The 13836-nt window shown below is 49.7% G+C and overlaps 1 protein-coding gene across 1 annotated transcript in view; it reads left to right on the plus strand.

Moving 5' to 3' along the window:
- LOC147114347 (uncharacterized) overlaps nt 1–13836 on the plus strand; it is a 90650-nt gene that overhangs the window by 62415 nt on the left and 14399 nt on the right. The window contains exons 15-16 of the mRNA XM_085996001.1: nt 1473–1610; nt 13582–13764. Coding sequence (XP_085852127.1) covers nt 1473–1610; nt 13582–13764 — 321 coding nt within the window. The remainder of the gene's footprint in view (nt 1–1472; nt 1611–13581; nt 13765–13836) is intronic.

Below are 13836 nucleotides of genomic sequence, written 5' to 3' on the forward strand. Positions count from 1 at the left end.
GATCCAGGAACGGCCACTAATATGAAGTAAAACTTACCTGAACCTACTCCTGAATTTTGCCAGTTAAGAGAGATTTCTGGTTATTTAGGTGCCGGTAAAAAGAGAATTTCCTGTAGTGCCCTGGGATCTTTTGCGTCCACCTGAGAGAGCAGGCAGGGCCTCGGTTTAATGTCTCATCCGAAAGACGGCAGCTAGATTTTTGTGTTCAAGTTGCTTGGAGTGGGATTTGAACCCACAACCTTTTGTTGTAGAGGTGAGAGTGCTACCCACTGAGCCACGGCCGACATTGTATAAGACACGGAGACCTCCTCGTCCAACTCTCCAATCCGTGCACCCGTGAGCCAGGCTCCACACTGGGTTGGGGGAGAGGGGCAGGGCCTCACTGACTGAGTGGTGTAATGTATGGCAGCTGGTTTTCCGCATCCCAGCTCCCAGCACCAAGCCTTGCCTAACCAGGGGGGCCTTCGGAAAATCGCAGGGGAATCCCTCAAACTGCAGGAAGGATTCCCGTGATTTCCTGATGTGCAGCCAATGCTCCGTATTGGGAGCACATGATCAGAATGTTGGCCCTATGGTTAGTGGGTTGCCAACTTGGTGGGGCTGAATGGCCTTGCCTCACTCAGTATTTCCTTACCTCCTGCGCTAAGTGTGAGGTAATGCATTTGGGGAGGGCTACCAAGGCAAGGGAATACACAATAAATGGTGGGACACTGAGAAGTGCAGAAGATCAGAGGGACCTTGGAGTGCATATCCACGGATCCCTGAAGGTAGCAGGACAGGTAGATATGTTGGTTAAGAAGGCATACGGGATACTTGCCTTTATTAGCCGTGGCATAGAATACAAGAGCAGGGAGGTTATGCTTCAACTGTATAAAACACTAGTTAGGCCTCAGCTAGAATACTGCGTGCAGTTCTGGTCATCACATTACAGGAAGGATGTGATTGCACTCGAGAGGGTACAGAGGAGATTTACAAGGATGTTGCCAGGACTGGAGAATTTTAGCTATGAGGAAAGATTGGATAGGCTGGGGTTATTTTCTTTGGGAACAGGGGAGGCTGAGGGGAGATTTAATTGAGGTGTATAAAATTATGAGGGGCCCAGATAGAGTCGATAGGAAGGATCTATTTCCCTTAGCAGAGAGGTCAATAACCAGGGGGCATAGATTTAAGTAATTGGCCCGAGGCTTAGAGGGGATTTGAGGAGAACTTTCTTCACCCAGAGGGTGGTGGGGGTCTGGAACTCACTGCCTGAAAGGGTGGTAGAGGAAGAAACCCTCACCATATTTAAAAAGTGCTTGGATATGCACTTGAAGTGTCGTAACCTACAGGGCTACGGACCAAGAGCTGGAAAGTGGGATTAGGCTGGATAGCTCTTTGTCGGCCGTCACGGACACGATGGGCCGAATGGCCTCCTTCTGTGCTGTAAATTTCTATGATTCTAACTTCAATCCTACACTCCTCACACACCGCAGGGCACGGCACGGCTGCATTCAGATCTTGATCTTCTCTACACGACGGCGATGAAGAGGAGGTCCAGGTTGGCAGAAGATAATGCTGCTTTAGTACAGCGGGAACTGATGAGGATGGAGCGGGAACTGGAGCTGCAGAAGGTAGGACTGATTTCAACTTTTCAATCTTGTGAAAACCTCCGCAGATGAGAAATAATAAAGGCAAGAAGTCACTTGTGGGAATGGTGTACAGGCCCCTAACAGTAACCACATGGTAGGATGGAGTATAAAGGAAGAAATAATGGGAGCTTCTCAGAAGGGTATGGCAATAATCATGGGGGATTTTAATCTGCATATAGACTGGAAAAATCAGATGGGCAAAGGTAGCCTAGATGAGGAGTTCATGGAATGTTTTCGGGATAGTTTCTTACAACAGCACATTCTGGAGCCAACCAGAGAGCAGGCTATACTAGACCTGGTATTGTGCAACGAGATAGGATTCATTAATGACCTCATAGTGAAGGAGCCCCTAGGTAGCAGCGATCATAATATGATTGAATTTTACATTCAGTTTGAGAGAGCGAAGAGTGGGCTAAGACTAGTATTTTAAACTTAAATAAGGGCAATTATGAGGGCATGAAAGCAGAGCTAGCTAAAGTGAACTGGCAAATTAGGTTAAGGGATAGGTCAATAGACTTGCAGTGGCAGGCATTTAAGGGAATATTTCAAAATACACAGAATATATACATTCCAACAAGGAAGAAAATTCCAAGGGGAGGACCCACCATCCGTGGTTAACTAAAAAAGTTAAAGATATTATTGTGGTAAACCACTGTTATAGTTATCACTGTATATTGTTCTCACTGTTCTCACTGTCACATCACTACACGAGGTCGCCTCTTGTCGCACTGTTATACCTGGGCTGACCACCTCCGACTCCGCCCATTACCTGCCCAGGTATAAAGGTAGCTGACTGGCTAGTATTCCTCCCTGTTGGATCGGATCACCCACGAGGGTGGGCTCTGTTATTTAGCCAATAAAAACCTTCAGTTACGTTCTTAACTCGTCGCCTTTTATTGGACTAATTGATAGGCATATCAATTTTATTGACTAAATTTTAAAGATGTCTGATAATGAACAGCAACAGCAAGGAGCTCACCCAGCAGCACAGCAACAGCAGCCTCCAGACAACGGGCCACACCAGCCGGCTTGGCTGCAAGCCTTGAAACCACCATACCTGGATCTAAACCCACAGGCACCAAACTCAGCCAACGACTTCAAACACTGGCTGGACTGCTTCGAATCGTACCTGGAGGAAGCCGTCGTCCCTCAGAGATCCAAACTAAGAGTCCTGAAAGCCCAAGCGAGCCCGAGAGTATATACACTCATCCAGGACATGACTACGTACGACGACGCCATCAACCTACTGAAACAGCAGTACCGGAGCCCGGTAAACTACATGTACACTAGGCATCTCTTAAGATCTCGCCAGCAACAGCCAGGAGAATCGATAGCTGAATTTTCACGAGCGCTGAGACAACTCGGCAGGAACTGTGACTTTAAAGCGGTGACGGCTACTGCGAACATGGAAGACAATGTCCGCGACGCCTTGGTGAGAGGCCTACGTTCCGACTACACACGGCAAAGACTGCTTGAAGCTAAGGACATAGACCTGGACAAGGCCGAAGCCCTCGCCCTCACCCTAGAGGCCACCCAGCAAGACCAGGAAGCGTTTGCCAGGTACTATTCGCGACCCTGGGACTCGGGCCCGACCCCCACCCCACCACCCTTCACAGCGCTGCCCCCGGGACCTACCTCAGCGTCTGCATCACGGATCCGACCGGGCCCGCTAGCCCCGGTACCGGCCCCGACATCAGGCAACCCCGATCGGGCCGCTGGCTGCTTCTTTTGCGGCCAGGAGAAGCATCCGAGGTCGCGCTGCCCAGCCAAAAACTCGACCTGCAAAACCTGCCTCAAGAAAGGCCACTTCTCCAAGGCCTGCAGAAGCAAATCCTCAGAAGCCAGCAGTGCCTCATGCGAACCCTGGGGGCGGCCATCTTTGTGCGGGGCAGCCGAAGCCTGCAGAGCCTCATGGGAAAACCAGGGGCGGCCATCTTTGTGCGGGGCAGCCGAAGCCTGCAGAGCCTCATGGGAAAACCAGGGGCGGCCATCTTTGTGCGGGGCAGCCGAAGCCTGCAGAGCCTCATGGGAACAGCAGGGGCGGCCATCTTTGTGCGGGGCAAACGATTTAAACAGAGCCTCATGTGAACTACGGGGGCCGCCATCTTCGCCGCCATCTTGTCATGACAACGACGCGCTCATCTACACCCTAGCTTCCGTGACCCTGGATCAAGCCCGCCCGCACCACCTGGCCAGCTCAATGATGGACATCAAAGTCAACGGCCACGCCACGACCTGCCTGTTCGACAGCGGAAGCACGGAGAGCTTCATCCACCCAGACACGGTGAGCCACTACTCCCTCCCCGTCCTGCCAACGCGCAGCCGCATCTCGATGGCATCGAGGTCGCACGCCACAGACATCAGCGGCTACTGTGTCGTGACATTGTCGGTTAAAGGGACAGAGTATAAAAATTTTAAACTCCTCGTACTCCCCCAGCTGTGCGCTGCCGTCATACTAGGGCTGGACTTCCAATCCCACCTCCAAAGTGTAACCCTAGCATACGGTGGACCCCTCCCCCCACTCACAGTCGACAACCAGCGAAAGTTAAACCGCCCACCGCGTAACACCTGCAGCCTATCCACCCTCAAGGTACCGCCACCTTCCCTGTTCGCTAACCTCACCCCCGACTGCAAACCTGTCGCTACTAAGAGCAGACGGTACAGCGCTGGGGACAGAGCCTTCATTAGCTCTGAGGTGCAGCGACTCCTGAAAGAGGGCATTATTGAGGGGAGCAGCAGCCCCTGGTGTGCCCAGGTGGTGGTAGTCAAGACCGGCGACAAAAATCGCCTGGTTATCGACTACAGCCAGACCATAAACAGATACACCCAGCTGGATGCATACCCCCTCCCCCGCATATCGGACATGGTCAATGAGATTGCACAATACCGCGTATTCTCGACCATCGACCTCAAGTCGGCCTACCACCAACTCCCCATCAGCCCGGAGGACAGCCAGTACACCGCCTTCGAGGCGAATGGCCGCCTCTACCAATTCCTTAGGGTCCCCTTTGGTGTCACCAACGGGGTCTCGGTTTTCCAACGGGAGATGGACCGGATGGTTGACCAGAACGGACTACAGGCCACTTTCCCCTATCTCGATAACGTCACCATCTGCGGCCGCAACCGGCAGGACCATGACGTGAATCTGGAGAAATTCCTCCGTACGGCCCAACGGCTGAACCTCACCTACAATAAGGAGAAATGCGTGTTTAACACAGCGCGCCTTGCCATCCTTGGCTGTGTAGTAGAGAACGGAGTCATCGGCCCCGACCCCGAAAGAATGCGCCCCCTCATGGAGCTACCCCTCCCCCACTGTCCAAAAGCACTTAGGAGAACCCTGGGGCTTTTCGCCTACTATGCCCAATGGGTACCCAATTATGCGGACAAAGCCAGACCCCTCCTGAAAACCACATCCTTCCCCCTCACGGAAGAGGCGTGCGCGGCCTTCTCCCTCATTAAGGGAGACATAGCCAAGGCCACAATGCACGCAGTGGATGAGTCAATCCCCTTCCAAGTGGAGAGCGATGCATCCGACTTCGCCCTAGCCGCTACCCTTAACCAGGAGGGTAGGCCGGTAGCCTTCTCAAGGACCCTACAGGGCCCCGAGACCCGACACTCGTCGGTCGAGAAGGAAGCCCAGGCAATTGTGGAGGCAGTACGGCGCTGGAGGCACTACTTGGCAGGCAAACGATTTACCCTCCTCACCGACCAACGCTCGGTTGCCTTCATGTTTAATAACAAGCTGAGGGGCAAGATCAAGAACGACAAAATCTTGAGGTGGAGAATCGAGCTTTCCACCTATGATTATGAGATCTTGTACCGGCCCGGTAAACTGAACGACCCCCCTGATGCTCTTTCACGCATTACATGCGCCAGCGCGCAAAGTGATAGACTTCAGACCCTCCACAATGACCTCTGCCACCCCGGAGTCACCAGACTCTACCATTTCATTAAGGCCCGCAACCTGCCATACTCCATCGAGGAGGTCAGGACCATGACCAGGAACTGCCAGATCTGTGCTGAGTGCAAACCGCACTTCTATAAGCCGGACAGAGCAAGCCTGATCAAGGCCACCCGCCCCTTCGAGCGTCTGAGCATCGACTTCAAGGGGCCCCTACCGTCATCCGACCGTAATGTGTACTTCCTCAACATCGTTGATGAGTACTCCCGTTTCCCCTTTGCCTTCCCCTGCCCAGACATGACCAGTAACACGGTCATTAAATGCCTGAACAAACTCTTCGCCTTGTTCGGGTTCCCGAACTATATACATAGTGACCGGGGCGCCTCCTTCATGAGCGAGGAACTCCGTCAGTTCCTATTGGAGAGGGGTATTGCAGCAAGCAGGACCACCAGCTACAACCCCCGAGGGAACGGCCAGGTGGAAAGAGAGAACGCGACGGTATGGAAGGCCACCCTCTTAGCCTTAAAGTCTAAGGGCCTCCCAACCTCCCGCTGGCAAGAGGTCCTCCCGATTGCGCTGCACTCCATCCGGTCACTACTTTGCACTGCCATTAACACCACCCCCCATGCTCGAATGTTTGTCTTCCCCAGGAAGTCGACTACGGGAACCACCCTACCAACCTGGCTGACCTCTCCGGGACCCGTCTTGCTGCGAAAGCACGTGAGGGCCCATAAAACGGACCCCCTGGTCGAGAAGGTGAACCTCCTGCACGCCAACCCCCAGTACGCCTATGTGGCTTACCCAGACGGACGGGAGGACACTGTCTCCTTACGAGACCTCGCACCCTCACCCCCCCCTCCCAACCCCCCGAGTCCAGCCGAGGTAGACAGCATGCCGGAACCCCACGAGCCTTTGCCGACTACGCAGACACCAGCTTTAACACCGGATAATGTAACACCGCCGCTGCGACGATCGGAGAGGCTAACGAAGCCTCCGGACAGACTGACATACCAGAGCTGGTAATACACTTCACCCCGCCGGACTCTAATCTAAACAAGGGGTGAATGTGGTAAACCACTGTTATAGTTATCACTGTATATTGTTCTCACTGTTCTCACTGTCACATCACTACACGAGGTCGCCTCTTGTCGCACTGTTATACCTGGGCTGACCACCTCCGACTCCGCCCATTACCTGCCCAGGTATAAAGGTAGCTGACTGGCTAGTATTCCTCCCTGTTGGATCGGATCACCCACGAGGGTGGGCTCTGTTATTTAGCCAATAAAAACCTTCAGTTACGTTCTTAACTCGTCGCCTTTTATTGGACTAATTGATAGGCATATCAATTATTAAACTTAAAGAAAAAGCATATAATTGCGCACAGATGGGTGGCAGGTCAGAAGATTGGACAGAATATAAAAAACAGTAAAGAATGACTAAAAGATTAATAAGGAGAGAAAAATTAGAGTACGAGAGAAAGCTAGCTAGAAATATAAAAACCGATAGTAAGAGTTTCTATAGATATTTTTAAAAGAAAAGAGTTAACAAAGTGAGCGTTGGTCCTATAAAAAGTGAGTCTGGGGAATTAATAATGGAAAATAAGGAGATGGCAGTTGAACAGGTATTTTGCATCGGTCTTCACTATACAAGTAACATCCCAGAAATAGCTGTAAATCAGGAAATGGAAGGGAGGGAGGAACTCAAGAAAATTATAATCACCAGGGAAGTGGTGCTGAGCAAATTGTTGGAGCTGCGGGCTGACAAGTCCCCGGGTCCTGATGGACTTCATCCTAGGGTCTTAAAAGAAGTGGCTAGTGAGATAGTTGATGCGTTGGTTTTAATTTTCCAAAATTCCCTAGATTCGGGGAAGGTTCCATTAGATTGGAAAATAGCGAATGTAACTCCTTTATTCAAAAAGGGAGGGAGACAGAAAACAGGAAACTACAGGCCAGTTAGCTTAACATCTGTCATAGGGAAGACGTTAGAAGCTATTATTAAAGACGTTATAGCAGGACATTTAGAAAAGTTCAAAGTAATCAGGCAGAGTCAACATGGTTTTGTGCAAGGGAAATCATGTTTAACCAATTTATTGGAGTTCTTTGAGGAAGTAACATGTGCTGTGGATAAAGGGGAACCGGTGGATGTAATGTACTTAGATTTCCAGAAGGCATTTGATAAAGTGCCACATCAAAGGTTATTGCGGAAAATAAAAGCTCATGGTGTAGGGGGTAACATATTGGCATGGATAGAAGATTGGCTAGCTAACAGGAAACAGAGTGTAGGCATAAATGGGTCATTTTCTAATTGGCAAGATGTAACAAGTGGTGTGCCACAGGGATCAGTGCTGGGGCCTCAACATTTTACAATTTATATAAATGACCTGGATGAAGGCACCGAAGGTATGGTTGCTAAATTTGCTGATGACACAAAGATAGGTAGGAAAGTAAATTGTGAAGAGGACATAAGGAGGCTACAAAGGGATATAGATAAGTTAAGTGAGTGGGCAAAGATCTGGCAGATGGAGTATAATGTGGGAAAATGTGAAGTTGTCCATTTTGGCAGGAAGAATAAAAAAGAAGCATATTATCTAAATGGTGAGAGATTGCAGAGCTCTGAGATGCAGAGGGATCTGGGTGTCCTAGTGCATGAATCGCAAAAGGTTAGTATGCAGGTACAGCAAGTAATTAGGAAAGCTAATAGAATGTTATTGTTTATTGCGAGGGGAATTGAATACAAAAGTAGGGAGGTTATGCTTCAGTTATACAGGGCATTGGTGAGACCACATCTGGAGTACTGTGTACAGTATTGGTCTCCTTATTTAAGGAAAGATGTAAATACATTGGAGGCAGTACAGAGAAGGTTTACCAGACTAATACCTGGAATGGGCGGGTTGTCTTATGAGGAAAGGTTGGACAGGCTAGGCTTGTATCCGCTGGAGTTCAGAAGAGTAAGAGGTGACTTGATTGAAACATATAAGATCCTGAGGGGTCTGGACAGGGTGGATGTGGAGAGGATGTTTCCTCTTGTGGGAAAATCTAGAACTAGGGGTCACTGTTTAAAAATAAGGGGGCGCCCATTTAAGACAGAGATGAGGAGAAATGTTTTCTCACAGAGGGTCGTGAGTCTTTGGAACTCTCTCTTCCTCAGAGGGCGGTGGAAGCAGAGTCTTTGAATATTTTTAAGGCAGAGGTAGATAGATTCTTGGTAAGCTAGGGGGTGAAAAGTAATCGGGGGTAGGCGGGAATGTGGAGTAATCGGATCAGCTGTGATCTTATTGAATGGTGGAGCAGGCTCGAAGGGCCGAGTGGCCTACTCTTGCTCCAAATTCGTATGTTCGTATAAAATAATTTCCATTTTCTTACACGACAGTAATTTGTTTACTATGACATTTCTATTTAATCGTAGACGCATTATCGTCCAAAAAGCCTTAAAGGATCATGTATTCGTAGAATGATACAGCACAGGAGGCCATTCGGCCCATCGTGCCTGTGCCGGCTCTTTGAAAGAGCTCTCCAATTTTTTTTAAATTCACTTATGGGATCAGGGCGTCGCTGGCAAGGCCAGCATTTATTGCCCATCCCTAATTGCCCTTGAGAAGGTGGTGGTGAGCCACCTTCTTGAACCGCTGCAGTCCGTGTGGTGAAGGTGCTCCCACAGTGCTGTTAGGGAGGGAGTTCCAGGATTTTGACCCAGCGACGGTGAAGGATCGGCGATATACTAAGTCAGGATGGTGTGTGACTTGGAGGGGAACTTGGAGGTGATGGTGTTCCCATGCGCCTGCTGCCCTCGTCCTTCTAGGTGGAAGAGGTCGCGGGTTTGGGAGGTGCTGCCGAAGAAGCCTTGGCGAGTTGCTGCAGTGCATCTTGTAGATGGTACACACTGCAGTCACGGTATGCCGGTGGTGGAGGGAGTGAATGTTTAAGGTGGTGGATGGGGTACCAATCAAACGGGCTGCTTTGTCCTGGATGGTGTCGAGCTTCTCGAGTGTTGTTGGAGCTGCACTCATCCGGGCAAGTGGAGAGCATTCCATCACACTCCTTACTTGTGCCTTGTAGATGGTGGAAAGGCTTTGGGAGTCAGGAGGTGAGACACTCGCTGCAGAATACCTAGCCTCTGACCTGCTCTTGTTGCCACAGTATTTATGTGGCTGATCCAGTTAAGTCCAGTTAAGTTTCTGGTCAATTAGACCCCCTTCCCCTGCTCTTTCCCCATTGCCTTGCAATTTTTTTTCCTTTTCAAGTATTTATCCAATTCCCTTTTGAAAATTATTATTGAATCTGCTTCCACCGACCTTTCAGGCAGCGCGTTCCAGATCACAACAACTCACCGCGTAAAAAATTCTCCTCCTCTCTCCCTCTCTTTCTTTTGCCAATGACCTTAAATCTTTTGTCATCCGGTTTTGGACCCTTCTGCCAGTGGCAACAGTTACTTCTTACTTTCTCTATCAAACCTTTCATAATTTCGAACACCTCTATTAAATCTCGTCTTAACCTTCTCTGTTAAGGAAGTGGTATCAGGGCACTTAGAAAATCATAACATGATTAGGCAGAGTCAACGTGGTTTTATGAAAGGGAAATTGTGTTTGACAAATTTATTAGAGTTTTTTGAGGATGTAACTGGCAGAGTAGATAAAGGAGAACCAGTGGATGTAGTATATTTGGATATTCAAAAGGCATTCGATAAAGTGCCTCATAAAAGGTTATTACACAATATAAGGCTCATGTGGTTGGGGGTAATATAGTAGCATGGATAGAGGAAATAACAACAGAAAATGCTGGATATACTCAGCAGGCCAGGCAGCATCCGTGGAGAGAGAAACAGAGTTAACATTTCAGGTCTGTGATTGGCCGGATTAGATTTGCCCTTTTTGTGGACAGGACATACCTAGGCAGTTTTCCACATTGTCGGCTAGATGCCAGTGTTGTAGCTGTACTGGAACTTAGCTAGAGGCGCGGCTCGTTCTGGAGCTAAAGTCTTCAGCACAATAGCCAGGATGTTGTCGGGGCCCACAGCCTTTGCTGTATCCAGTGCGCTCAGCCATTTCTTGATATAACGTGGAGTGAATCGAATTGGCTAAAGACTGGCTTCTGTGGAGACTGCAGGAGGAGGTCAATATGGATCATCCACTTGGCCCTTCTGGCTGAAGATGGTTGCAAACGCTTCAGCCTTGTCTTTTGCACTTGTGTGCTGGGCTCCATCATCATTGAGGATGGGGATATTCCTGGAGCCTCCTCCTCCCATCAGTTGTTTAATGGTCCACCACCATTCACGACTAGATGTGGCAGGACTGCAGAGCTTTTATCTGATCTGTTGATTGTGGGATCACTTAGCTCTGTCTATAGCATGCTGCTTCCGCTGTTTAGCATACATGTAGTCCTGTGTTGCAGCTTCCCCAGGTTGGCACCTCATTTTTAGGTACGCCTGGTGCTGCTCCTGGCATGTTCTTCTACACTCCTCATTGAACCAGGGTTGGTCCCCTTGCTTGATGGTAATGGTAGAGTGAGGGATATGCCGGGCCATGAGGTTACAGATTGTGGTGGAATACAATTCTGCTGCTGCTGATGGCCCACAGCGCCTCATGGATGCCCAGTTTTGAGCTGCGAGATCTGTTCTGAATCTATCCCATTTAGCACGCTGGTAGTGCCACACAACACAATGGCGGTCCTGCCGCAGTCCTAGTCTGGCAGCTATGTCCTTCAGGACTCAGCCAGTAGTGGTGCTACCAAACCACTCTTGGTGATGGACATTGAAGTGTGCCACCCAGAGTACATTCTGTGCCCTTGCTACCCTCAGTGCTTCTTCCAAGTGGTGTAGAACATGGAGGAGTACTGATTCATCAGCTGATGGAGGGCGGAAGGCCCATGGCTGACCTGATGCCATGAGACTTCATGGGTTGGGTGTACCTTTGTCGTGTCCAAAGCAGGTGCCGAGTTCGATGCCAGGTGGTCCGTTCGGTTTTAATCTTATTATTGTTTCTTGTAGTGGTTTGAGTGGCTTGCTGGGCCATTTCAGAGAGTAGTTAAGAGTCAATCACACTGCTGTGGGTCTGGAGTCACATATAGGCCACACCGGGTAAGGACAGCAGATTTCCTTCCCTAAAGGACATTAGTGAACCAGATGGGCATTTACGACAATCCGATACTTTCATGGTCACCATTACTGATGTTAGCTTTTCATTCCAGATTATTTAATTTACTGTACTTAAATTCCCCAGCTGCTATTGTGGGATTTTGAACTCGCGTCTCCAGATTATTAGTCCAGGCCTCTGGATTACTAGTCCAGTAACATAACCACTATGCTCCCGACCTTGCGGATGAAGTTCTCCGCCAGGAGGGGGATTTACTCCGTAAATTGGCGGTCTCATTGAGTGTGACCTCAGGGCAATGGAAAAGTATCACACCAGTCCTTCCAGTAAGCGGGGCCGAGGCAGTTGGACTGTTGGGGCAGTGGCGAGGGAGCTTTTCACTGCATCTACCGCGACTGACCTGGGAGAAAAGTGATGAGCAGAATCTCTTTGGGGTCAAGTTGGCTCCAAGATGATCTGCCCTCGGATGGGAGATAGAAACTGGGCCAAGTGCCCATGGCAGACCCCGTACTCCCGAGCCAGTCAAGGTCAACAGTATCCTTTCATTTTTATTTGCACTTGGAACACTACCGAGTTGCCTTGAGGGCATTAAGAGCCAGCCTCATAGAGTGGGACTGGAGTCACATATACGCCAGACCGGGTAGGGGTGGTAGATTCCCTTTCCTGAATGATGTGAGTGAGCCAGTTGGGATTTTACAACAATCCGGCAGCTTTTCATGGTCATTTTCTGCTTGCAGCTCAGGAGTGACCAGGTTTATTGAGTTTAATTGTCACTAATTGCCACGGGATTGTGAGTCCATGACTCTGGGTTGCTAGTCCAATATTCCACTGTTCTCCTGAGCTGGCCTCCCATCTTGCACCCCGCCATAAACTTGAGTTCATCCAAAAACCTTGCTGCCTGTATCCTAACTCGTACCAAGTCCCATTGATCCATCACCCCCCTGTGCTCGCTGACCTCCATTGGCTCCCGCTCCAGCAACGCCTCGATTATAAAATTCTCATCCTTTGTTTTCAAAACCCTCCGTGGCCCTCGCCCCCCTCCCTATCTCTGTAACCTCCTCCAGCCCTACAACACTCCGAGATCTCCGCACTCCTTCAATTCTGGCCTCTTGCACTTCCCCCCCACTTCCTACCCCCCATCGTTGGCGGCCGGGCCTTCAGCTCAGGAATTCCCGCCCTAAACCTCTCCGCCTCTCTCTCCTCCTTTAAGACGTTCCTTAAAGCTTTTGGTCTCTTTATCCTAATGTCTCTTTCGTTGGCTCGGTGTCAATTTATGTCTGATAACATGCCTTAGGGTGTTTTAACATTAAAACGCTATATAAATGCCAGTTGTTGTAGTCCAGTATCATAAAGGAGAAAGAAGGACTTGCATTTCTATAGCGCCTTTCATGACCACCAGACGTCTCAAAGCTCTTTACAGCCAATGAAGTACTTTTTTGAAGTGTGGTCACTGTTGTAATGTGGGAAACGCGGCAACCAAAATTGCACACAGCAAGCTTCCACAAACAGCAATGTGATAATGACCAGATAATCCGTTTTTGTTATGTTGGTTGAGGGATAAATATTGGCCAGGACACCGGGGATAACTCCCCTACTCTTCTTCGAAATAGTGCCATGGGATATTTTACGTCCACCTGAGAGAGCTGACAGGGCCTCGGTTTAACGTCACATCCGAAAGGCAGCATCTCCGACAGTGCAGCACTCCCTCAGTATTGCACTGGAGTGTCAGCCTAGATTTTTGTGCTCAAGTCTCTGGAGTGGGACTTTGAACCCACAACCTTCTGACTCAGAGGCGTGTGTGCTACCCCCTGAGCCACAGCTGATACTACCACCAGGCTACGGGATGCAGGGCGCTAGTGATGATTGAGCAGCCAGTTTGGCTCAATGATGTGACCTGGAGTGGTCGCAAATTCGCTTCCGGCGCTTGTGACCCGTGTCGAGTGACGCCAATGAACCTTTTTTTACAGGCTGGCCGGAGTGAAGCCACGGTGGGACCAGACGAGACCACGAGACTGAGGAGGGAACGGGAGGTGGTGGTCCTGCAGCTGGTGGCTCTGAGGAGGGAGAAGGAAGAGGCAGAGAAAGACCTGCAGACAATGCACCAAAACTACAAAGCGGAGTTGGGGAATCAGAAACTCCAGGCCCTCCAGGTCAGTGCTTAAACAAAGCTTGAGAAGTTGCATCTGAGAAAGACATAAGGGGAACCAAGATAAACACATGAG

Source organism: Somniosus microcephalus, chromosome 8 (genome assembly GCF_052327205.1).
Source record: "Somniosus microcephalus isolate GS21.2 chromosome 8, FLI_Smic_1.0, whole genome shotgun sequence".
NCBI lineage: Eukaryota > Metazoa > Chordata > Chondrichthyes > Squaliformes > Somniosidae > Somniosus > Somniosus microcephalus.